Source organism: Poecilia reticulata, linkage group LG23 (assembly GCF_000633615.1).
Source record: "Poecilia reticulata strain Guanapo linkage group LG23, Guppy_female_1.0+MT, whole genome shotgun sequence".
Lineage (NCBI taxonomy): Eukaryota > Metazoa > Chordata > Actinopteri > Cyprinodontiformes > Poeciliidae > Poecilia > Poecilia reticulata.
In genome coordinates, this window is record NC_024353.1 from 4,582,075 (window position 1) to 4,604,412 (window position 22,338).

Below are 22,338 nucleotides of genomic sequence, written 5' to 3' on the forward strand. Positions count from 1 at the left end.
TATATATATATATATAATGTGTGTGTGTGTGTGAAAAAACTACTGGGTGATGTGTGTTAGGAATAACTACACTAAATGTTGCGCATGTAAAGTCACAACACCCCTTAAACGAAATTACTTTAATGACTATGCTTGGTTTAATGACTTTGATCCAAAGCTTTTTAACTCGTGTACTGTTTTAAATGTACTATTAGTAACTTCTCTAATTAATTAGTCCTGGTTGTTTCTCAGAACTCGCTGGCAAAGTTAGAGGAAGGAGGAAAAAAGCTGCTACCAGAGCTAAATGCCTTAATGTGCTGAGGAATCTTTCCTTGGAAAGAGGATTTAAAAGAGGACCATCAACATTTTTTTTCAAGCAGTCCGTGTGTGTGTGTGTGTGTGTGTGTGTGTGTATATATATATATATATATATATTTTTTTTTTTACCAGCACCTTACCATGTCAACAGCACGTAACCTCTATTTGCTAGCTTTGGAGTTGAGTGGCCTTTTTGTCTGACAATATAATGTATTTATTCCCCCTGCGGTTACCACAGCACACTACCAGCAGTTTCAAAAGTTCAGAATAGTTATACATTAATACAGAGAAGTGTAACAAGATTTCACTGCACGAGGTTAATAACCTTGATACTCTCCTAAATTGTCTCACAAAGTGCAATAAAACTACTCTCAGTTAGTGGCTTGTCCAGTCGCTTAAGTTTATGAAGGTGTGTGCTTTGAGCTTGATGCTATTATTTTAAAGTAAGGCAGGAAGTAGTTTCTCCTTTTAGTTTCTAAGCCAGTCAATAAAGACTGCTTTGTTTGTTTGTTAGTAGACCTGTCGCGATAAACGATAAATCAATTAATCTCACGATAAATTAAACCTATGCGGTAGCAATTTGGCTCCAACTCCTCTCCTTGTCATTTCTATATTCTTTGCACAAAATGTTGAATAAATATTAATGTTGTTTCCACATATCATCTCCAATGTCCCTTCGGGTTGCGCCTTGTCAGCTGTTTGGGATTCCCCTCCGTAATTTCCCCTCAGAAAGCACGGAGGAGAATCAATGCTTTCTGATTGGCTACCTGTCACATTCAACAGGCTGCATTAAGCTCCCAGTCGGGAAAAACCCCTGATTTGGATCGGAGCGGCCACGACGATCCACCATAACGCACCATGCAGTATTTATTTCCACTTTGGTTTTATGTTTAGTTTTTATTCAAGTACGTTTTTTGTTAATGGAGACTGCGAATCCACTTTATTTTTGTTTTTGGTTGTTTTGTTTATTTAGTTTTATCAGTTCCAGTATTATGTGTTCGTTTGAGAATAAAGTGTATCCATCTATGGCAGGAAATCGCATGCATTATTAGTCATTTCCATAAAATCAATGTCAAAAGGTCTTGAAACAATATTATCGTTTATCGCAATAATTTTTTAGACAATTAATTGCTCAGCAAAATTTGCTATTGTGACGGGCCTATTTGTTACATCACAAAATCACAGAACAAAACTGAAATATGGGAGCATTTTTGGCATCTGGTTTAAAATGAAAACGTGATAGAGTAACAGATGATATCCGAATGATTATTTGTCTTTTTAACGCTGGTAAAACTACAACTGTCTAGCCTTTATCAGCCACTAATGACACTAGAGCCTACTTGCATCTGTTCTCTTCTTGGCCACATCTGTCTGAATCCTTACTGTCTACTATACAAGTGTGCAGCCGGTCTTGACGGACCTTGGTGTAGCGACATTTTTTTTTCTTTCTTTTACATATGTGCGTACAACAGAAAGCAGCAGAGTCTTTAAAGTTGTAATCTGCTGCATCTTTATACAAGATTCCTCATGGGTTACATAAGAATCCTGAGCTGCTTTTCCAGTTCCGGCATTCAATAATGTATTTTTGACAAGAACCTCAACCTCAGCCCACCCCCATCTGCCTGTCAGTTGCACTTTCAGTCACTACTTATGATCCTGATTTTACCCCACCTCCTCTGCTCCACACACACACATACTAGACCTCCATCTAGTCTGTACAGTCAGTCGCCCACGCACAGCCAGCTTGAATAGGACTAAAAAACTGTCATGCATCATCAAAAGTGTGGAGTCTCTTCTGACTATATAATTGTGCTTCGAATATGGAGGCATTTTGAATGGGTTTCCGCAGAACGTTCCCCGCGCACATGGCTCAGTGGTTCTTCAGCCGAGCAGACAATGTGTCACGGGGACCGCAGTCCTCACGGGCACCAGAGTCTAAATCTGATTCAGCTTTGAAGCGGTTGCTCATTTCATTAGAAAGTCAGTTTGTGGGGTTAGACCTGACCTCAGCTCTCACATTGTCTGGAATGCCTGAATGAGGTGAAAGTGTTTGACGTATCCACCGAATGTGTGTCACTGTCGGAGGGCATTGTCTCCTCGAAAATGCACGACTCTTTAGTAACTCGCTCACTGCCAGCTAACTACAGTAAAATTCACCTGACTTCAGATCATTTATGCTTGCATTTTATTTTACTTGTGAAATCCCAAGAAAAATAAAAATTTATCTGAGATATTCTTTCTTTTTTCTTTTTTGTCTCTCTTGCAGGTCTTAGCGGACAGCCAGCGGACATTGAGAAGCGAATAGATGTATTTGGACAGAACTTAATCCCACCCAAAAAACCCAAAACTTTCTTACAATTAGTGTGGGAGGCACTACAGGATGTTACATTAATTATTCTTGAAGTGGCAGCCGTAATTTCACTAGGCCTTTCTTTTTATAGACCACCAGATACCGAAAGACAACGTAAGTAAAATGTCATTGATTTTGCACGTATTAAAGATACCTTTTTTTGTTATGTCATGTTCGTAACTGTATTTACACTTTTTTTTTCTTCCAAATTTTGAAACTAGTGCATTTCAGTATTTAATTTTGGATATGGATTAGTAAAAAAAAAAAAGTTATTTAGCCCTTCAGAATTCTTGTTTTTGCATATCAACTGGTAAAATTTTGTCAGACATAATTTGTACAAAATGCAACCTTTGAATGCTTCATTTAAAAGAAAAAGCTGCTTAAACCGACCTGGCCCGACATCAAAGTAATTATCCCCTTAACTGAATAAATGTTTCTCTCCTACGACAACCATTTGACAGAACTAGCAAACAACTTATACATCACTCTGCTGGAATTTGACTGATTTCTTTCTTTTGTTTGTTTGTTTTTTTTTTCTTTTTACACAAATAACCTGTTTTAAGCCACCACATTTCAGTTGAATTTAAATCCAGGTTGGGTTTTGGCTGGTTTTGCCAAAAACATTTTATGTATTTTGAGCCTTTCAAATGTGGACTTGCAAGTTGAGTTTGAGAGCGTTGTGCCTCTCTACCAGAGAACAAAATTTATGGCTCCATCAATTCCGACTGAAGCAGAAAAGCAGGCCCGGACCATAACACAACAGTCATCTTGTTTGATGTTCTGTTTCTGAAGTGCTGTTAGTTTTACACATGTGACGGGGCAAAAACCTCTCCAAAGCCCAGATTTTGTCTCATCAGTCCACACAATATTTTTGCAATAATTTTTTTAAGCAAATACGAGTTTGCTGTTTTCACTTTGAGGCTCTCTCATAGATGTTATGTTTGCCCTGTCACTTACTGTTAATATGCAAGGTTGTCAAAAAATTTAAAAACAGAAGAAATCTGTAGGGCGCAAACCTTTTGTTTTTCACAGCACTGTATTAGTAAGTGTAGGGAAGATTTAATCACTGTGTCTCTGCAGATTGTGGGAAAGCTGCTGGTGGTGGACATGAAGAAGGTGATGCGGAGGCAGGCTGGATAGAGGGAGCCGCCATTCTTCTGTCAGTCATCTGTGTTGTGTTGGTAACAGCGTTCAACGACTGGAGTAAAGACAAGCAGTTCAGGGGCCTCCAAAGTCGCATTGAACAGGAGCAAAAATTTTCTGTTGTCCGAGGAGGACAAACTATCCAAATTTCTGTGTCTGAGATTGTTGTGGGCGATGTTGCACAAATAAAATATGGTAAGAGGATACTGGTAGCAATTTCTCTCTTTTTTTTTTTTGTTCTTTTTTTTTTAATTTAAAGTAAATATAAAACAAGTTAAGATTTATTCTTGCTGTGTTCCAGGTGACCTTTTACCTGCTGATGGAGTCCTTATACAAGGCAACGACCTTAAAATTGATGAGAGCTCACTCACAGGGGAGTCGGACCAGGTGAAGAAAAGTCTAGATAAAGATCCCATGCTGTTATCAGGTAATTTTTAGTCTAAGTTTAGCATTACTGTCTTGTAAAGTATTCATGCCTCTTGGACAATAAGCGTTTCATATCGGTTTCAATATCGATAATTAGATTAGCTTTTGTTGTAGTTATTGATATCAATAATTGAATCAGTTTTTGTTTTAAATATCTGAAAAACTTCCAAACTTGGTGGCGTTACCTTAAAGAGCTGCTGTGCAAGTTACTCAACTGATTGTTGCTAGGTAACCAAAGAGTGAGTAAGCTAGTTGAGAGGTTGAGCAGCTAAAGTCTTTCCTCTGCCTACATTCCCCAGATTGCTGTGCTGATCCCGATCAGAGTTCAGTGAAATTATTGAATATTCTATCAGCTGTGCAATCTGTTTATATTGATAACATGCCTATTATGATATAGATTTTTGATTTATTATCCAGCCCTAGCATGAGCCTACTCACATTTTGTCTAATTAGAGTCGCAGCTTTCAGTGTGTTTCAACCTAACCAAAGCAGACTGATTATATATGCACTGAATATATTTCTAACTTTGATTTGTAAAACATTCTGCAGCATCTATGTTTGTTTTCCCTTCCACTTTAATTATTCACAACCTTGAAAATTAACATAATGCACTTTGAAATGTTTGGCTGAAAAGCAAAACGTAATGTGAAAAAGTTCACAAAATATGAAAACACTAGCAGTTTTTAAACGTTCTGTTGATAAGACGTATTGATCTTAAGAAAAACAAACTTTCTGAATCATCTGGTCTCCTTGAAATCACACCACAGATATTACACACCACAGATATTATTGAATCAAAATATATTTTAACATGGTTCACTTGTTTTGCGTGCTCACAATGGTTTGCTGTGCAAAATGACACTAATCACAGTGTTTGTTTATAGGGGATTAACTATATAATTTTTTTACACTTTTTACTATGACTGTACCAATATGGTAACAAAGGGCTACAATGTTTATTAGAGTAAACCTTCCTAAAGTATCAGCTAAAATGAGAAATGGGCAAAGCTATTAATTAAAATAGTTTCCATAGGCTATTTCACAGTTGAGGCTAAGATTGGGGGAAAAACATATCAGTATGAGAATTTTTATGGCATGCAGTGTATGTTTCATTGAGAAGGCCTGTATCATTTAAAGACTTGTTAAAATAGAGTGAATTAGTGTTTCTATCCTGTCTGAATGTAATTGGCTCTAAGCTGTTGGTTACTAATGCCACAAATTTTGCTTCATTTTGTCTCAGTTGAAACCCCAGTTGACATTGACTGTATGAGCGCATATAAAGCTTTTCTCAAATGCATTTTAGGTTTCACAAAAGTAGGAAAAGACTGAATTTATTTACGTTCTTCTGACCTACATCATATGATGTCTTCCTTTTTTGAATACATGAATAAAAATCTCCAGAGGAATTTGGAGCTGCTACACAGTTGCAGCGTTTTAGTTCTTCGTTTCAATCGGCACAAATGAAAATGGCTGTTTGATTGAAATGACTTTGATTAAAGGTTTGCCGGGTTTATGCATTAGCAGCATTTTCTTTCTGGATCATTATTTGTATTTATTAGCCCCATTTTAAAACCTGCATTTATTGATTTATTTTTATTTTTCCATGTGCAGCTTAATTTGTCACATAAAAGCCCAGCTAAAGAAGTTTCTAAATAAGACTTCAGCTTAACATTTGTGCCCAAATTAAAGAAAAAAGCAAAGTCAAACGATGAGACTGTAAAAAGTGTATTTAAATGAATAAAATCAGCCAGAGGCACAACAAAAACTGTTGCCAATGGTCTACTGTTTTTACCTTTGATGCTTTTACTGATACTTTGTTTTCTGTTTAAAGGCACTCATGTAATGGAAGGCTCAGGGAAAATGTTGGTCACTGCTGTCGGTGTGAACTCACAAACCGGGATTATCTTCACTTTGCTTGGGGCTGGCGAGGATGACGACGAAGATGATGATGAGGAGAAAAAGGAAAAGGAGGAGAAGAAAAAGCAGAAAAAAAGTTTGTGGCCTTCTTGATAATGTCACCTTTTTGTTTTTAGTTTTTTAACCCGGTGTTTTTCAAATTGGGGGCTACCAGAGGGTGCTAACCCTCTTCCCTCAGAGGGATAACTGGGAAAATGAGGGGGACAAGTGGGAAGCAAAAATCCCAAAATAAATTAATCCCATAATTTCTATTTTATTTAACTTTTTTTTTTTCATCACAATTTTTGTATTATGTTATTCGATATTTTTTTTTATTCATTAATTCTTTTAATACAAGTTAAAATAATTGATCTAAATGTTATTTATGATAATCATCAGTTCATCAGACTGATGGAATTTTCAAAATACCTCCTGGTTGATGAAGTTAAACATTGTCTGATTTCTCTCACCAGACAATTTACTCTACTTAAAAACTTGCATTTTATTAATTGGACAAAAACGTATTTTAGTCAAATGTGAATCATCAATAATCGACAGTTACAGGATATCTAGATGGAGCTAGAGAAATGCATATCATAAAGTCTGAGTTACAGCAGCCGTATTAACGGATCAACATTCAGGTTTTTTTTGTTTTTTCTTCACCACACAGTATGGCTTCTCAATAATATTAAACATGTAGGGCTTTGTAAGCACTGCACTTTCACCTCTAAAATGAATGGCGTTCAGGATATAATATAATGTTGGAAACCTGACTCAGAAGTGATATAAATGTGTTTTTGATTCGTTAATGATCTCTTTATCCCCTCCCTCCCCATTCCACCCTATTCTCCCAACCCCAACACCCCACCCCACCCGTTCCGCTTTCATCCCATTTCCCTTTATCCCCATTAGACAAGAAAAAAGATGGATCAGTGGAAAATCGAAAGAAAGGTATGCTTCATACCCACAAATGCTGGTTGATTGCCTCATATCAACAAAGCCATGCCGTTAATTTGGCTCCGACTGTTTTTATGCAGTCTTATTTTATTTTTTTTTGCGGGACGCTGTGTCAGGGTGAAGTCGGTACGGGCTGTTCTGGGCTGTCCGGTGTAGCGTCTGGCCCTCCCCTCTCCCTTCCCTCGTCCTTCCCTGGCACATTGTGCTTTGAGCAGCAGGTGCTATTGAATCCAGTTATAGCGATTAGTGATGAAGAGATTAAAGCCTTGCAACAATTTTGGGGCCAGAACATCTGCTTTCCCACCCATGTCTCTCTCTTCAAGTTGTCCCTCATGATTTTTTTTTTTCTTTTTTTAAGATAAACTCTTCAGTAGGCAAATTGTAAGAACTCCACTAATGCAGTTGTAGATTTAAAGCAATGATATCTAGGCTGTTTTCTGCTAATTCAGATAGCAACCCAGCCTATCTAGCCCTGCTGGGACTTTATGATCAGTTTGTGACCAGAACCCTGGCACTGCTCCGCGGTGCACAGATTCCCTCTCCCTGCCAGGAACCAACAGTAATCCTTTAGACTGAGATTACAGCCACCGTGTGAGTGCAGAGGAAGCCAGAGTGCACAGCAGCTGCACCACCGCTGTGCTTCTAATGCATACAGTCAAATCCAGTGCCAGGTTACTGTCTACGGTGGAATACATTAAAAAGAGCCTTTGGTGAATTACGTATGAGCGCTTTGTGCTTCTGAAAACAACTCGGATCAGCTGTAAAAGACTTCTCAACAGGAATTCTCAATGATAAAAAAAAAAAAAAAGTGTTTTAAGTTTAAATATTTTGTCATTCTTCCATTTTGACTGCTGCATGTAGTAGTAACATATTTTTAACATATTTTTAAAAACAGCTTCTTCTTCCAAGGAATGCAGCCACAACACTAGTTGTTTACTTTTTGCCAGTGTTACCTTTAGGAGAAAACATCCTGGCTTTCCACAGCATACTGTTTTTTCCCCCAAGCACTGTGCCACTTTGAATTTAATTGATAAATGCTTTAACTATTTTCAAGACAAGTATTGAAGCAAATGTACTATTTTGATAATTGTATTGAATCTGTTTCTTCGAGTTTATAAGTGAAGCATGTTGAATACATTCAGTAAATTACATTACTCATTTCACATTACTAATTATTAATGAGCGGGTCATTTTATGATTTTGCTTTCTTCATTTCATGATTTAAAGACACAAAATTTTATATAGTGGTTGTCACAGCTTGCCTGTGCTCCTATTTCTTTACATATACTGTAGTTTTTTGGTTCAGCTTTTTAATGAAAAAAATTACAAATTGGTTTAAAATACATCAATTATGACGTGTTTTGAGTTTGACATTAATAAATATTCTAGCACTCAACATTTTGTTGCTTCCAGTTGCTGTTACTTGTTGTGTTTTTCTCTGTGGTTTTAAGGCAGCAAATCGGACAGACTTTTATTACAAGTTCAGAGAAGACCAAAAAATAATAATTTGATTATTCCACATTAAACTTTGAATGTTTGATGTCGACAGAGTTCATCTATATGCATACCAAATTCTGCTGCTTGCACTGTGTTTATGACGGCACAGTTCGGTCCATTACAGGTCTGCTTTAATCTGTTTGCTTTGTATGCTTTGCTGCAGCAAAAGAACAGGATGGTGCTGCTATGGAAATGCAGCCTCTCAACAGCGATGAAGGAGCTGATGCAGAGGAGAAGAAAAAAACCAGCGTGCCAAAGAAAGAAAAGTCTGTTCTCCAAGGAAAATTAACCAAACTAGCTGTGCAAATAGGAAAGGGAGGTGAGTAAAGAAAATAAAAAATATTTTTGTCTCAGACAATGTTCAACTGTAGATCTGCATGTGATTGGGCTTTGATTTCTCCGCAGGGCTGCTTATGTCGGCCATTACAGTCATCATCCTGGTGGTGCTGTTTGTGGTGGACACGTTCTGGTTCCAGGGCCTGCCTTGGGTCAAGGACTGCACACCCATTTACATTCAGTTTTTTGTGAAATTCTTTATCATTGGTGTGACCGTTCTGGTGGTGGCTGTTCCAGAAGGCCTGCCGCTTGCCGTAACCATCTCCCTAGCGTACTCCGTCAAGGTAAATTCTGCCAAGTGACCTTTAATCAGTGCTTGACCAGCTTACACACACCCTTATTAAAGCAAGCAGGCCAGACTGTCGAGACGCTGCTAACTGATACCTTTAAGTCGTGCTGTGATCGCCTTTGTTTCCCGACAGAGATCGTAAGATTTTCCTCCTTCCTCTTACAGAAAATGATGGCAGACAACAACCTCGTGAGACATTTGGATGCTTGCGAGACGATGGGTAACGCTACAGCCATTTGTTCGGACAAAACTGGAACTCTCACCATGAACAGAATGGCCGTGGTCCAGGCCTATATTGCTGACAAGCACTTCAGGAAGATCCCTAAGCCAGAAGACGTCCCCACCTCAATTCTAGACGTGCTGGTCCTGGGCATAGCAGTTAATTCCGCCTACACTACTAATATCTTGGTAGGCGTGTTTAAAATAATAAAAGAAATCAAAAAAGTACCCTATTTGTAAACTATAGTGTGAGTAACTAGATCTCGAAACATAACTTGTAGTTTCTTTCTTGTATTTCTTTTCCCCAGCCTCCAGAAAAAGAAGGGGGTCTGCCCCGTCAGGTGGGCAACAAAACGGAGTGTGCCTTGCTCGGTTTCTCTAATGACCTGAAGCGGGACTATCAGGCCATCCGCGCTGAAATCCCTGAGGAGAAATTCTACAAGGTCTACACCTTCAACTCGGTGCGGAAATCCATGAGCACTGTGCTAAAGATGGCAGACGGCAGCTTTCGGATGTTCAGCAAAGGAGCCTCGGAAATTCTCCTTAAAAAGTAAAACCTTTTTCTTTTCTGGTGTCGGCCATGTTGCCTGTAGGTTTTTCTATTGATGTGAAAGTTGTTTCAGTGCCACGGTTGGCCAGACTTTTCACTAAATTATGTGTAATAGCATAAGCAGCCAAGAAGTTCAAGTGTATAACACCCAAACCTTTTACTTAAACTAAGCAGTGAGAAAAGGAGCCGGTAACAGCTCCGTAAGCCTCTTAATCAAGCAGGCTCCTTTTTAACCCACAGAAGGCTTAGTGTTCCACCGAATTACTGCAGCACACTACTGAAATGTCGCCTTTTCTGTTTCCTCTAATCTTTATTCAATCTGGATCACTTCTGTTTCATGTGAACTCCCAACATTCGCGTCTTTATTCCATTTTTTCCAGGTGCTATAAAATTGTGACAGCGAATGGCGAGTCGAAGGTCTTCCGCCCGCGGGACAGGGACGACATGGTGAAGAAAGTCATCGAGCCGATGGCTTCGGAAGGTCTCAGGACCATCTGCCTGGCATACAGAGACTTTCCCACCTCTGAGGGTCAGCCTGACTGGGACAATGAAACTGACATTCTCACCGGATTGACCTGCATCTGCGTGGTGGGCATTGAGGACCCTGTGAGACCAGAGGTAATGACGCGTGCTGGCGCTACAGTAGAATCTTAGAGATTAAAGCAAAATGTCATAATGGCCTAGTTAAAGTCCAGAGTCAAAGCCACCTGAGATTCTTTTGCACAGCAGAAAAAGGGCAGTTTAGGGCTGCAACTAAAGATTTCAGTTATTCATTAATCTATTGATTATTCTGACAATTAATCGGATATAAAAATTGGCACATTATGCAGAGTTTTTATGTAATCCATTTTATGCAATATTATAATTACATTAAAATGTGCAAATAAACAATTTATTTTTAAATAAGAACATTGACATTTTATTGCCTAAAATGCATCAAACGGTACCTTAGAGCACACTTGATCATTTGTTGCAAAGGATTCATTAGCAGCTAAAAAATCTTTTAGCATCAACATGAAAAGATCAGCCATTTGTGCATAACATCAATACAGTGAAGGGCTAATCTATTGATTATTTTCTTGATAACTGGTTAATAAATGGATAGCAGTGGTGCTCAATAAGATTTTTTTTGTACAGAATTTGAAGCTGAAACTAAGCTGCTTGAGTTTTGGGTAGAACATATTTACAGAAATGTTTTTATTTTTATCTTAAAAGCAAAATGTATATAATTTTTTGTAAAATTCTCAGCTAGTGCAATTATGTTTAGAAAACATCATTTCCTTCCACTTAAGTTGTACACAAAATAAAACCTGAAAGAGTTCAAGGGTGTGAAAACGTGTGTAAGGCTCTGAACATATCTGGCCCGTCGCAAAGGCCAGTGTTGATGCTGCTGAAATGTTGGCATATTTCCCAATCCCTCGTCTGCAGCCTGAATAGTCTTGGAAAGGTGATGATGGGAGAGAAGATCTGCTTTGCAATTTGACCACGTGACAAAGACTTGGTTGGAATCAAACCGGCAGCTCGGCGGGGTTTCTTCTGCCGGCCGCTCAGGCTTTCTAAGAAAGGAAAATGAGGGTCAGCGCTTTTTAAAACTGTTTTGCCTGAGTGAGGCAAAGAGACTAATGTGGACTTTGTAATGTCTCTTTAAGTGCTTGGCTTTCTGTATATTTTTGCACGTCAGGTGTTCTTGTCGGAAATGATGCAAGATGTGTAGACCAAGATGGATTCAATATCAGTTTTATCGTCGGGATTTTAACCCCCCCGACTGAACGGCTCCATTTTTTGTGTGTGTGCACCTCCTTCAGGTCCCGGACGCGATCAAGAAATGCCAGCGCGCTGGCATCACGGTGAGAATGGTGACCGGGGACAACATCAACACGGCGCGTGCCATCGCCTCCAAGTGTGGGATCCTAAATCCAGGAGATGATTTCCTCTGCCTGGATGGAAAAGAGTTCAACCGCAGAATACGCAACGAAAGAGGAGAGGTGGGGCCGTGATAAACGACTCTGGCTTCAGAAATTCCACCAGTAGCTGCTGAGAAATTGTATTGAAACTTTATTCTTCACCTTCTCAGATTGAACAAGAGCGTATTGACAAAATCTGGCCCAAACTCAGAGTTCTGGCTCGGTCGTCTCCCACGGATAAACACACCTTAGTTAAAGGTAGTGGCGGTTTAAATGTATAAGTGCATCTAAAACGGTTTTATCATTTTTGGCTTGTTTGTTTTGAATGGTGTTCATTTCTTTCCTTTAGGGATAATTGACAGCACAATAGCAGAGCAGAGGCAGGTAGTTGCAGTGACAGGCGACGGTACGAATGACGGTCCTGCCTTGAAGAAAGCTGATGTTGGCTTTGCAATGGTGAGCATTTCTTTGTTTTAAACATTTTCATGTTATCCTTATAAACAAACTGTAAACATATTTAAAAAAAAAAACACACACAAATCTTTTCCCTCTTGTTGTTTTCAGGGCATCGCCGGGACAGACGTGGCGAAGGAAGCGTCAGACATCATTCTGACCGACGACAACTTTTCCAGCATTGTTAAAGCCGTCATGTGGGGACGGAATGTCTACGACAGCATCTCCAAGTTCCTTCAGTTCCAGCTGACCGTCAACGTCGTGGCCGTCATCGTAGCGTTTACAGGAGCCTGCATCACACAGGTAAACCACTTTGTTAATGAGACCAGCCTGGCCATTGTTTTTCTGCACTGTTCTATTCGATTCAGATCTCGCTTACAGCACAGTCTGGGCTTTTCTCCCATTCACTTTGATTCCAAATTTTTACTTTGACTAAGAGGCATCTCGTTTGGCTTGGCACTTCTCCCTTTGCAGTGGAGGTTGGAAAAACAACCATCTTCTTACTACTTCCTGTCATCTTCTTTGTCGTTTTTGCCAGTAGTACCATCCGGCTGTTGATCACGTGACTTGACTGATGTGAAAAGTGTTTCCAATATGGCTGAAAAACCACTTCACTTAGCACAGAACCTTTTTCAGGAAAAACTTGTTTGTTTATTTTTGCGATTTCAATTTTCACATTTCTGTGGTTAATGGAAATGCTGCTACTGTGGAAGTTTTGTGGGGCCTTACATACACAGATGTGTGTCTTTCCAAATCAGTGCCAATCAGCTGAATTCACCACAGACGTATTCCATTTCACTGTAGAGACATCTGTAGTATGATCAGAGGAAATGGCAAAATTTTGAGCTTCAATACAGTATTAAGAAAAGGCATTAAATACTTATGAGAATCTTTTTTCTTCTTTTTTTTGTGTCTTTATTTTAAAAACATTTAAACAATTTTTTTTGGTGCATGTTGTCATGATGGGGTATGTTTGTAGAACAGGAAAGAGATGAACATAATGCAATCTGGAATCGGGCTTTAGCATAAAATGTGGAAAAAATGAAAGTACAGTGAACACTTTCCAAACCCACTGCATGTTATGAACTATAAGGATGACTTCCTGTTTCCGCCCTTCCTTCTCTGCTGCTAGGATTCTCCCCTGAAAGCAGTTCAGATGTTGTGGGTGAACCTGATTATGGACACATTCGCGTCGTTGGCTTTGGCCACCGAGCCGCCAACAGAAGCCTTGCTGCTGAGGAAGCCGTACGGCCGCAACAAGCCTCTAATATCCCGCACCATGATGAAGAACATTCTGGGTCACGCCGTGTACCAGCTAATCACCATCTTCACGCTGCTTTTTGTCGGTAAGAAGCTCTTTTCATTCTGAATTTGTAAGATTCCTTTTGTCCCTTAATAAAAAACCCTTTTTTCCCGTCTTGCAGGAGAGAAGTTGTTTAACATCGACAGCGGCAGAAACACCCCTCTCCACGCCCCGCCCTCCGAACACTACACTATAGTTTTCAACACCTTCGTCTTGATGCAGCTTTTCAACGAAATCAACGCCCGCAAAATCCATGGGGAGCGGAACGTGTTTGAGGGCGTTTTCAACAACCCCATCTTCTGCAGTATAGTCTTCGGCACATTTATCATTCAGGTGAAACCAGACGGTAGACTTCTGTGGTTTTGTTCCATACGAGAAACTCCACTTGTACATGCAAAAAATAATTCTGTTTTGATTCTGCTCTTCTAGATACTTATAGTGCAAATTGGAGGGAAACCGTTCAGCTGTGTGGCTTTGACCTTGGACCAGTGGCTGTGGTGCACATTCTTAGGCTTTGGTTCCTTGCTCTGGGGACAGGTAGGACAATAGCAGTCTTTCGCCTTCGTTCTAGCAACATATGTGCTGTTACACTGCCCCCTAGTGTTGAGCCTGCTGGATGTGAATGGTTTTTACAGTCTAATTAAATATGTTACATGATTAAGATACATTGGGGAGCATCGAATGTGTTCACTGGTTCAGAACATCTATCAAAACAATTATCTTTGCAGTCATAGTGAAAAACGATTAAAGGGCAAAAATGCTACTAAATTTCCAATTTTTCATGTTGCAACCACCAGCATAGTTTATTTTCCTGCTTCTTTTTAACTATGTAAAAATTGAATAAGCATGAAACTGCCTGTCTGAACAGCTGAAAGTGCTTTTTCCATACTATAGATATGTTTTGTGTGAATTATTTATCCCTCTACACGGACTGATGCCTTTCACCTGCATTATGCAGAAACTTTCATTGGGAAAAAAAGTATTTTTCCACTTCTGCTTTTCATGTGATGTTTGACTTTGCCCCGTGTTATCAGCTGCATTTTTTTCCCCCCCGTTTTAGGTTTTACGGCATGTTTCACTTGTACGAAAGAACCGTCTTATCAAGAATAAAACCAACTCCCAAATGTTCTTTCTTTTTTTTTTCCACTTTCTTCTTTCCAGATCATCTCCTCAATACCCACGAGTCGCTTAAAATTTCTAAAAACAGCAGGTCACGGCACCCAGAAGGACGAAATCCCCGAATACGAGCTGGAGGAGTTGGACGACGTAGATGAGATTGACCACGCCGAGCGGGAGCTGCGCCGAGGCCAGATCCTCTGGTTTCGAGGGCTCAATCGGATCCAAACTCAGGTAGTCGTTGTTACATCTGCCTGCATGTTACACACCCCCCACACCTTGGGAGTTATAAGCCATAAACCATTTAACTCTGTTGCTCTTCCAGCTTAAATCTGCGTCACGTTCCTTCTCTCTGCATTCTTAAAGAAAGTAAAGATCCCTCCTTTTTAATTCTTTTCTGCTTTTTGAGCTTCCGCAAATTTTGTTGCGCCTATTTCGGACTGAAACAGAGTTCATTCGCTGTAAGCTCAACTACTGTGGGAGGTCCTGATCAGTGTGGACGGAAATCACAGTGGAGCAGTGCGCATTGGAACGGATGAAAGGCTTCCACAGAGAGAAAAAGAGTGAAATTCCGATCAGATTTTTGCATCACGGGTTTCCTCCGATCAGTGCCTTCAAACCCGATCACTTCCTTTTCTCACTATATCCAAGTCCAATTTCAAAGTGACATATATTCTCTGGTTTCTGCTGCCTTTTCTTTATTTATTTTTTCTTCTTTCTCTTCTCCCTCTCCTCTGCCTCCTCTGGCTGTGTTGTTTTATTTCCCTCTGGGCTTTCTCCTGTCACGCTGTCTGATTCTTTGCAGATGGATGTTGTGAGTGCGTTCCAGAGTGGAACTTCCTTTCAGGGGGCTCTAAGGCGGCAGGCCTCCAACTCCAGCCAACAACAGCACGATGTAACCAATGTTTCTAGCCCTACACATGTAGCCTTTTCTACTACTACCACTACTGCCACTGCTGCCAACTCCGCTTCTGCCACTGTGGGGTGTGAGTGCGTGTTCTCCTTTAGTGCATGAGACTTTTCTTCTTTTTTTTTGTTTTGTTTTGTTTTCTTCTTCTAACATCTTTCCCTTCCTCTCTTTTTCTTGCCTAATGTTCAACTTTTACACTCTCATACTTCCCCCCAATGTTCCCCTACGTTTAATCCAAATGACACCAATCTACATCCTCCATACTGCTTTGATAACTCTACCGTATATAAATGTCCTCTGTAACCAGGTCGCTTCAAGCGTCAAGGTGTTTTTTTATCTGTGCCATCCTGTTTTCTGTTCTGCTTCTGCTTGGGTCTGAGAAATGGAAACCTTTCACTGTTATCCGGTGGTGAACGGTGGTGGGGGTTGAGGGGGGTTTGTGTATATTTTTGTTGATTTTTAAAAAAAATTATTACAAAGATTATATCCAGAATTGAGCAGGTTTGTCTGCGGCTGCCTCAGTCTGCTCTGTGCCTTCGTAACAGTCATGGGTCTTTGTCGCAGCTCTCTAGTCCCTGGTTGGGTAAATGTTTTGAGTATATGCCCATGATCACGAGCTAAACAACAGAGAAACACCCATGACACGGAAACTTTAGAAATCTGATCAAGTTCCAGTGGATTTCTCATCAGTCAGTGGTTAAATAATGATCCCTTTCTTTCCGACTGGCGATGCTGTGGAAAAGATTGAAGTCAGATTGAATGTTCAGTCAAATGAAGCTATTAGGAGAAAGTTTGTTGTTGTTGTTTGGGATGCATTCGTATTTGCCCGCCCCCCCTTTTTTTTTTTTTTTTTTTTTTGTCCGACCTAAATCAAGCAGAATACATGGAGAGGTTGTTTTTGAAATTGTTTCGTTGTTTTCCTAAGAGAGGAAGAAAAAAAACTATCTAAACCAAACTGGCCGAATCTGGAAATTGAATTTCCTTCTAAACCTAATAAGTGTTTGTACCACCCTTGGCAGCATTAACAGGCAATGAATCTTTATTACCTTGAGTATTGCTTCAATTCGGCAACATTCCGTTTTTGAGCCTGAACAACCCGATGAAGGTCAAGATTTTTTTTTTTTATTAGAAATGTAAAATTTGTCCAATAAAATAAAAACTATTTGTAAGGGTGATGCACTTTTTCACAGCAGTGTACTAGAATAGACGTCCAGCCTCTTTTCATCTGCTTCTTTATGTTGAAACTGGATCTTTGTTGTTTGATGGCACCACTTCCAAAGGCCCTTGCAAGGCTTTTCCTCTCACTGACTCCTAGACTTTTTCTCTTTCAGATCTAACCACGAAGACCTTCTCACCATCTGTGGAGTTTTAAATATCTTGCACATGTCATAAAAGCATCCTCAGGGAATTAACGCACAGTTGAATGTGAAACAGTAACCCTCAAAATTAACAGTTTTTTTTTTCCCACCCCATTGTTTTAGGGGGAACTCCAACAGATCAACAGCGTTTTTATTCCCAAACTCTTCCTTACAGATATTCTCTTTGTCTTTAAGTGAATACTTTTGTGATGGAATGTGTCCTGTATGGCAAAGTTTGGCCAAAGTGATCTTTGAACTCCACTGACTTCCCGCGTATTCTTCCTTAGATACTGTGAAATGTGTCATGGGCTATACTCAAAGGTTTACTGCCATTGAAATAAAGGTAGCGCTGCTCTCTGCATGGGTTAAAAGTCTCTGGTCTCGTTTGTGAGTTTTCTCCTCTTTGTGCTGTTCTCGACTTGTACACGAGCTTGTAGACATGCTTGGCTGCTGCAGCTTCTTTGTTTTCCCTCCACAAACATAAGCTACAACTGACCACCACTTGTTTTTCTCTCTTCTGTCTTTCTCTCTACTCTTCATCTATCTCTCTGTCCTTTAGTTCTCTTCCTGTCTGACTCTTTGCTCTTTAATAAGCATGCCCAACAATGATGAACAGTCCTCTCCTTTCCTGGTCAAATGAAGCAAACCTCCAAGCAAGAGATTTCTGAAAATAATACTACAGTAAATTTAGAAAAAGCTATCTTTAGAGGGTGAATTTTTATATTAAATTCATGTCTTGCTCTAGAAAAATCTTTAACAGTGCTGTAGTTTCTCACGTATCACAACAAAGTTGAGGTATTCTCAGAGTTATTTTACCTATATCTAAAAACACACAGCTTTGTTGTCTCTGTGCAAGAAGATGGATTACATTCCGACATGTTACTGCAGCGGCCATTGGCCATCGATGACTTCTCTAAGAGAATTTGCCTGATTTGAGCAGATTAAGATTTCTTTTCTAAAGTCACAAACATTTTTTTCTATTGGATTAGTAAACGTTAAACTGCCTTCCAGATGGAATCCTTATGGTAAAATGAAACAGATTTTCTCAAATCTCAGCTATCTCTATCTGTTTAGTTGTTTTTTTTTGTTTTTTTTTTGAAGAAATGCCACTAATACAGTTAGAATATCTCAGTTACTCTCTTTGGCTCCCAAAAAATATATATTTTTAGCATGTCTCAAAGCATAGAAATTGATCCTGTTATATTCGATATCTGAAGCTGTACAGAAGCATTTTAGTCACAGTATTTATATTGCCAGCAGAGGGCACATTACATTGAGAAAATATGGCATTGCACAGCTTTACAGCTCAATAAATTTTACCATTATTTTAATATAAAGACAACATCATTGAGAGGCTGACGCCCTTAGCATCTTACTATGGATATTACCACCACTGTCAACACCAGCAGTGAACTGTAAGTATTCCTTGGAGAACATATCTTGTTTCAGAGATTTCTAGGAAGCAGCCAAACTTCCCAAATGCATCGGCTTCAACAGGTAGAATCTACTTTCAGTAGCGACTTCCGCACAGAAGAAGGTTGTCGGCACAAGTTAGCACTTACATGTGGTACGTTTACTGATTGGAGTTTTCATTTTTACGACTGACTGCAAGGTAAAAATTAGACACTACAAATCACCAGCTAGTCTATTTAAAAAAAAAAAAAAAAAAAAAAAGTAATTATGAAAAAATAAGTGTCTGCTGTAAACTGGCCTTAAAGAAACACTAGTAAAATAGATGGACATAAAGTTTTCATCAAATCTTACCTTAATTTAAATGAACTAACATTAAGAAGTTCTTTCCCTAACATTGAGTGAGAACAACCAGTCTTTGAAATTTCACGTGCACGTGTCTTGAGATACTCCTCCTTCACAGATTTGGTTTTCAAAGTCCCTAAAACTCACCTTATTACCGAGACATTAAAACCTTCCGTTCTGAGTTTGTTTTAACCCGGGGCGTTGGTCCAGGAGTTGACTTGAGTCTGCGTCGGTACGCAGCGCGACTAAAGACGTGCCTCTTCCTGTCCCTTCCTCCAGATCCGAGTGGTGAAGGCATTCCGCAACTCCATCTCCCTCTATGAGGGGCTGGAGAAGCACGAGGCGCGGACGTCGATCCACAACTTCATGACCCACCCCGAGTTCCGGATAGAGGACTCGGAACCCCACATCCCCCTCATTGACGACACGGACGCGGAGGACGACGCCCCCACCAAGCGCAACTCTGACAGCCTGCCCAATGCCTCTCCGCCCTCGCCCTCGCCCTTGCCCGACGACACCAACCCGCCCGCCGCCCCCACCCAAAACCAGAACAATAACGCCGTCGAAAGCAGCAACCACCTCTTCCCGGAGTGCCCCAAATCAGGAACCCCGTCAGCCCCAGGGAGCCCGCTACACAGCCTTGAGACCTCCCTTTGATCTGACCCAGCTCCACACGGCTGCACCCGTTTTCTCACCCCGCCACCAGAAAGCTCTGCTCAAACGGCCGAACACTGGCAGAGGAGTGAACAGAGGTCTGGACAGAGAGTGGAGTCTTGTGTGAGCTTGGCTTGGGCTGAACTGAAAGAACAGCAAACATTCGTCGGAATGTACGGCTTGGTGTGGATTCTTTGATTTCTCTCTCTCTCTCCCTCTATTTTTTTTTTCTTTAGTTTTTCTCTGTTGGTTCTTGTTAATACCCTGCTGCAACACCAGGAACTGGGTCTTCGTTACACCCTCCTTGGTAATTTTTTTATTTTTATTACCCCTCCCCCCCCTCCCTCTGAGTTGCAAGCGGGGGGTGGGGGGCGGATAAATAAACTCGGATTGAAAGTGACCTGTTTTTATTACTCTAATATTATTGCTGTTATTTGAATTGAGAAGGTGAGGTCCTCTGGCCGCGAGGATCGGGGCTTGTAAGATTCTGAAAGAACTGTTGACTTCTCTTTATCTGAAGGGTGTTGTATATTTATTTCTTTGGCCCTTCTCATTCAAAACCTATTTCTGCTTTATTGGCTGTTAATATTGAGTTATTTATGTTTTTTGAAAGAAAAAAAAAACAGGTCTGTTTACAAAGTTTGTAGATAGTTATTTTTTTCTGTTTGTAGGCAAAAGAGCTTCCTGATGTATAATTCAGAAAACTGGGACAGTAAAAACATTATTAAGAGGATTATTTCAGATACTGCTGTATTTTCAGGAAAAAAAAGGGTGTTTCTATTGAAACTTAACTATTTTTGCCTGCAAGTTTTGTTATATATTTGTCGATATAGAACCTTCTAGCCAAACCGATGAACATAAAGGCTTGTATAGAAAAAGAGGTCCAAGGGGTCACGGGGTGTTTTTACAGGAGACTCAGCTGGGAAGATGACGATGGCCTCTCTCCACCAACATCACTATAAATATTCTTCCATTTCTTTGATAGTTTTCATGTGCACAAAACGTTCTGGATTCTCTTTTCCATTCATTTTGGTGTGTTTTGAGAATTTCCACGTGTTCATGACTTTTAAAAGGGATTTTTTTTTTTTTTTTAGAAGCCGTCTGGGCCTATACTTAACAAGCATCTCACTCAGAATCCAGCTGGGAGTCGGGAGGAACACGAACTCGGACCTCCTGCGTCCGCTTCCAGCTTCTAGAGGTTCTCCTTTTAGATCTGTGGAGCTGCGAAGTTTAAATCTTTGTAGTCACAGTTGCATCCTTTAGCGAAGCAGTTAAATCATAGTTTAATTTAACGCTTCAACAAAACAACAACCCCGCTTTGTAATCACTTTAGTTCAACTCAGGCGCTCCGCCGCTGAGTCAGTTTTTCAGTGATACGGTCATTACGACTAAATATGAATGTGCCTTGGCTACAACAGTGATTTAAATGATCCTGATCCCATCGTTCACCACTTTCAGGAAACTCATTCTTGTTTCTACAGCTAAAAGCAGGACCAAAAACAAAAACCTCTACACCTTCATTTCAAATGTTTTGGGTGGGGTAGGAAAAATCTCCTCCCTTTGGATGCTTGATAAATATGGATCCTGGTCATTTCATTTCATTTTTTTATTTTTTTTATAAGCAAACCATTAGCGCCCACCAATGTGCAATACTGACATACATTTACTCAGGCATAAAAAAAAAAAAGAAAAAAAAAAAAGAAATCCATAAAAAGCATTGTGTATTTAGGGAGCAAATTGTTGTCGGGCAAAAAGAAAATATCAGTTCATCCACTTTAAGATTATACTCTACAGAAAATTTAAGTACTTTTTCTGCTTTTTTAAAAGATAAATTCTGTTTGTGTTTTCTTCTTAAGCCTGTCCATAAGACTCATTTCACTCATATTAAATGTTTCTGCATTTGGTTTGTTTGTAAAATAGTTTTGAAACCTGATGTACTGGAAACGCTAAAGATTGGACATGTGCATTTTTCAAGAAGAAATACTAGGCATACACTGGTATCTATCTGCACAGGGTACTTTATACATGCTGTACTGTGTTTATAGTTTTCAATAAAAGTTGTCACTGGACGATGGCCTTACTTTATTTTATTTAGCACGTGTACCAGTTTGCTGATATCCAGGAGTTCTGCTTCTTTTAAGTGAGTTCTGATTCCACATTTTCCATACATATCGTGACATTATTTAGATGCCATCTGTAACACTTGGAAAGGTAGGTGGTCAAAGGTAGGTGTTTTTTTTATCCATCTGTTTTCACATACCAACAGATAATTCTGCTATTGTATCAATTTCTCATCTTCAGGCTAACAAATTGCGCATCTAGTTTAGTGCTGCACTTTGAAACAACCCCTCTTCTGAAGGTACAAATTGACTTCATCTTTTCAAACCTCAGTCTGAACAGAACACAGCAACTCATATTCTGCCCCAAGTGAAAGTTTTTGTGCATTAATGTCTCCCGTATTTAAATTGGGGGTCTTCTGCACACCCATTCCTGACCAGATATCAGTCTTGGAAAAATCCACTGTCGGATGTCGCAGTCCTATGTTAACCTTAGAAGTTTGTTTTTTTTTCTGTTTTTTTTAATCCAGTAATCATGGAGAACAAACAATGGAACAAAAAGCGGCGTTTAAAACAAAGACTGTCCAGTTTCTTATTCCTCTTACAAATGGAGCAGATTGAGAGATCTCCAATCTAAAAGAAAAGGAACAAAATATCCCAACTTAAATGTTTATGCATAGGACTGAAACCACAATAAATACTTTCCTCGGCTTGCAAAGCAAAAGTCATTTTTATGTAAGGAAGCTCAGATGTGTAGACTCGATTTAATTACTGGCTTTGCTGCAGTTACTCAAACGCCAATCTATGTCAACAAACTAAAACAGCACACTTAAATCACTAGTTTTATTTGAAAGAAATGTAAATATAA

General features: G+C 39.7%; 1 protein-coding gene across 6 annotated transcripts in view; it reads left to right on the forward strand.

Moving 5' to 3' along the window:
- The window catches only part of atp2b1a (ATPase plasma membrane Ca2+ transporting 1a), a 44,198-nt gene extending 22,716 nt beyond the window's left edge, over nucleotides 1-21,482 (forward strand). For 2 of the 6 annotated variants that reach the window (XM_008400654.1, XM_017302849.1), the window contains exons 3-22: nucleotides 2,564-2,761; nucleotides 3,728-3,985; nucleotides 4,092-4,217; nucleotides 6,048-6,209; nucleotides 7,025-7,063; nucleotides 8,730-8,885; nucleotides 8,972-9,186; nucleotides 9,357-9,599; nucleotides 9,719-9,960; nucleotides 10,341-10,578; nucleotides 11,766-11,945; nucleotides 12,035-12,122; nucleotides 12,214-12,320; nucleotides 12,429-12,620; nucleotides 13,450-13,663; nucleotides 13,742-13,953; nucleotides 14,050-14,157; nucleotides 14,782-14,970; nucleotides 15,542-15,631; nucleotides 19,039-21,482. In XM_008400654.1, coding sequence (XP_008398876.1) covers nucleotides 2,564-2,761; nucleotides 3,728-3,985; nucleotides 4,092-4,217; nucleotides 6,048-6,209; nucleotides 7,025-7,063; nucleotides 8,730-8,885; nucleotides 8,972-9,186; nucleotides 9,357-9,599; nucleotides 9,719-9,960; nucleotides 10,341-10,578; nucleotides 11,766-11,945; nucleotides 12,035-12,122; nucleotides 12,214-12,320; nucleotides 12,429-12,620; nucleotides 13,450-13,663; nucleotides 13,742-13,953; nucleotides 14,050-14,157; nucleotides 14,782-14,970; nucleotides 15,542-15,631; nucleotides 19,039-19,416 — 3,635 coding nt within the window. In that variant the 3' untranslated portion in view covers nucleotides 19,417-21,482. Of the gene's footprint in view, nucleotides 1-2,563; nucleotides 2,762-3,727; nucleotides 3,986-4,091; nucleotides 4,218-6,047; nucleotides 6,210-7,024; nucleotides 7,064-8,729; nucleotides 8,886-8,971; nucleotides 9,187-9,356; nucleotides 9,600-9,718; nucleotides 9,961-10,340; nucleotides 10,579-11,765; nucleotides 11,946-12,034; nucleotides 12,123-12,213; nucleotides 12,321-12,428; nucleotides 12,621-13,449; nucleotides 13,664-13,741; nucleotides 13,954-14,049; nucleotides 14,158-14,781; nucleotides 14,971-15,541; nucleotides 15,723-19,038 lie in introns of all 6 variants that reach the window. The other 4 variants (XM_017302850.1, XM_008400658.1, XM_008400657.1 and 1 more) reach the window with 4 other exon arrangements.
- The last annotated feature ends 856 nt before the right edge of the window (nucleotides 21,483-22,338 follow it).